Source organism: Trichinella spiralis (assembly GCF_000181795.1).
Source record: "Trichinella spiralis strain ISS 195 chromosome Unknown Scfld2, whole genome shotgun sequence".
Lineage (NCBI taxonomy): Eukaryota > Metazoa > Nematoda > Enoplea > Trichinellida > Trichinellidae > Trichinella > Trichinella spiralis.
Genome location: NW_003526941.1, coordinates 3,962,633 through 3,964,041, shown reverse-complemented (window position 1 = coordinate 3,964,041; position 1,409 = coordinate 3,962,633). Strand labels below are relative to the sequence as shown.

At 31.3% G+C, this 1,409-nt stretch overlaps 2 protein-coding genes across 2 annotated transcripts; both read right to left on the bottom strand.

The window, feature by feature from the left end:
- Nucleotides 1–97: 97 nt before the first annotated feature.
- On the bottom strand, nt 98–857 carry Tsp_03360 (hypothetical protein; the record flags this gene model as incomplete). The annotated part of the gene is given in 5 exon segments (XM_003379657.1): nt 98–199; nt 219–258; nt 353–422; nt 601–657; nt 851–857. Coding segments are annotated over 5 exon segments (276 nt in total), but the record flags the coding sequence as incomplete, so codon positions are not given.
- Nucleotides 858–882: 25 nt separating this feature from the next.
- Tsp_03359a (hypothetical protein) lies at nt 883–1,152 on the bottom strand (the record flags this gene model as incomplete). Its single annotated transcript, XM_003379656.1, has 2 exons — nt 883–949; nt 1,019–1,152. Coding segments are annotated over 2 exons (201 nt in total), but the record flags the coding sequence as incomplete, so codon positions are not given.
- Nucleotides 1,153–1,409: the final 257 nt, after the last annotated feature.

Here is a 1,409-nt window from a genome sequence, read left to right as displayed (position 1 = left end):
AGCGCTATCAGAAGAAAATCGTATTCCATTAACGTCAATGTAATGCTGTCGTGGATAAAATGTATACAATGCAATCAGGAGCAAATTCAATACTTACGGATGTTTGTGATGCCACATTTTGAACGAAGTGATGTGAACATGACTTATCACGGTGCTCAAAACAAATAAAACTCCATAAAAGCTCAGCTGATGACGTAATCTGTTATTAAAGATTTTACCAGATTGTACATATATCTAATACGCCCATCGTCTTGCTGTCTAATTCAACAAATTCAATACTTACTGTTTTTTGTCATATGTTTTTTGAACGCTATGTAAGCAACTCCAACAACCACTGTTCAACAACTTTTACCTGTCTTTACTGATAATAGATTGCATCTGGGCATTTTCAAAACGTAGCAAGGCGAATGTAATTTTCAATTCTTAAAAGAATTGAATAAAGAGCACCTAATCAATGATATCATATACATGATAATTTAATATTAATGCTGCAGTTAGAATGAAAGCAATGTAGCGCTAATGGCACTGCAACCTTCAACTTAAATTTAACAGAAAAATTCAAGTAAAAAGCAAGGCATATTCATCATGATGCATAGTTACCATATTCAGTTTTCAGAGTTTCACATTCATTGATATGAATACATAATAATGAGAATTCTGAAAGAAAATTATATTAATACAGCCATCTCAAAATAAAAAACAAAAAATATGTACTACTTCGTCTTTAGCATCTGATATACCTAAAAGTTAGCAATAATAACATTAAAAAAGAGACCCGCCCGTTTCCCTTCCCCATACCTGTAACATAACATGCACAGCATGCCACCACCAAAATAGAAATCCAACTTACCAGTCATTCATGGATGGAGATGAAAATCGTAATTAAAGTTGAGCACGTGCTATATTGATACCATTGCCTTGAACTGCATATCCTAACAAAATCCATGTGCTTATGCAATTGTATTATATTAAAATTATGCAAATGACTATTTACTTTGCATCATGAAGATCAACCTACTTTTCCATCAGTAATAGCGCATTAACATAACCATTACGAGCAACATTATGAAACAAGACGATGATTTTTATTACGTTTTTATTTACCCTATTACTATTACTAATTGATTTGGCATTGTTATGCCTTCTTTTTCCCTAAAATTACCTAAAACTTAAACTTATTAACATGAACCATCTCATATTACTAAAAATAAATGCAATTGCTGTCACTGCATAATGATGAGGTTGTGAAATTCTTGTGCTTGCAAGGTCAATTGTGATTCAATTATTTAAATTTTACCAATGCTTCTTCTTCTAAATCAGAATGATATGGAAAAAAAAAAAATCAACTTGCCAATTGAAATCAGATTTCAAAAAAACAATATTCGTTATTTCAGATTTATGGGAAAATT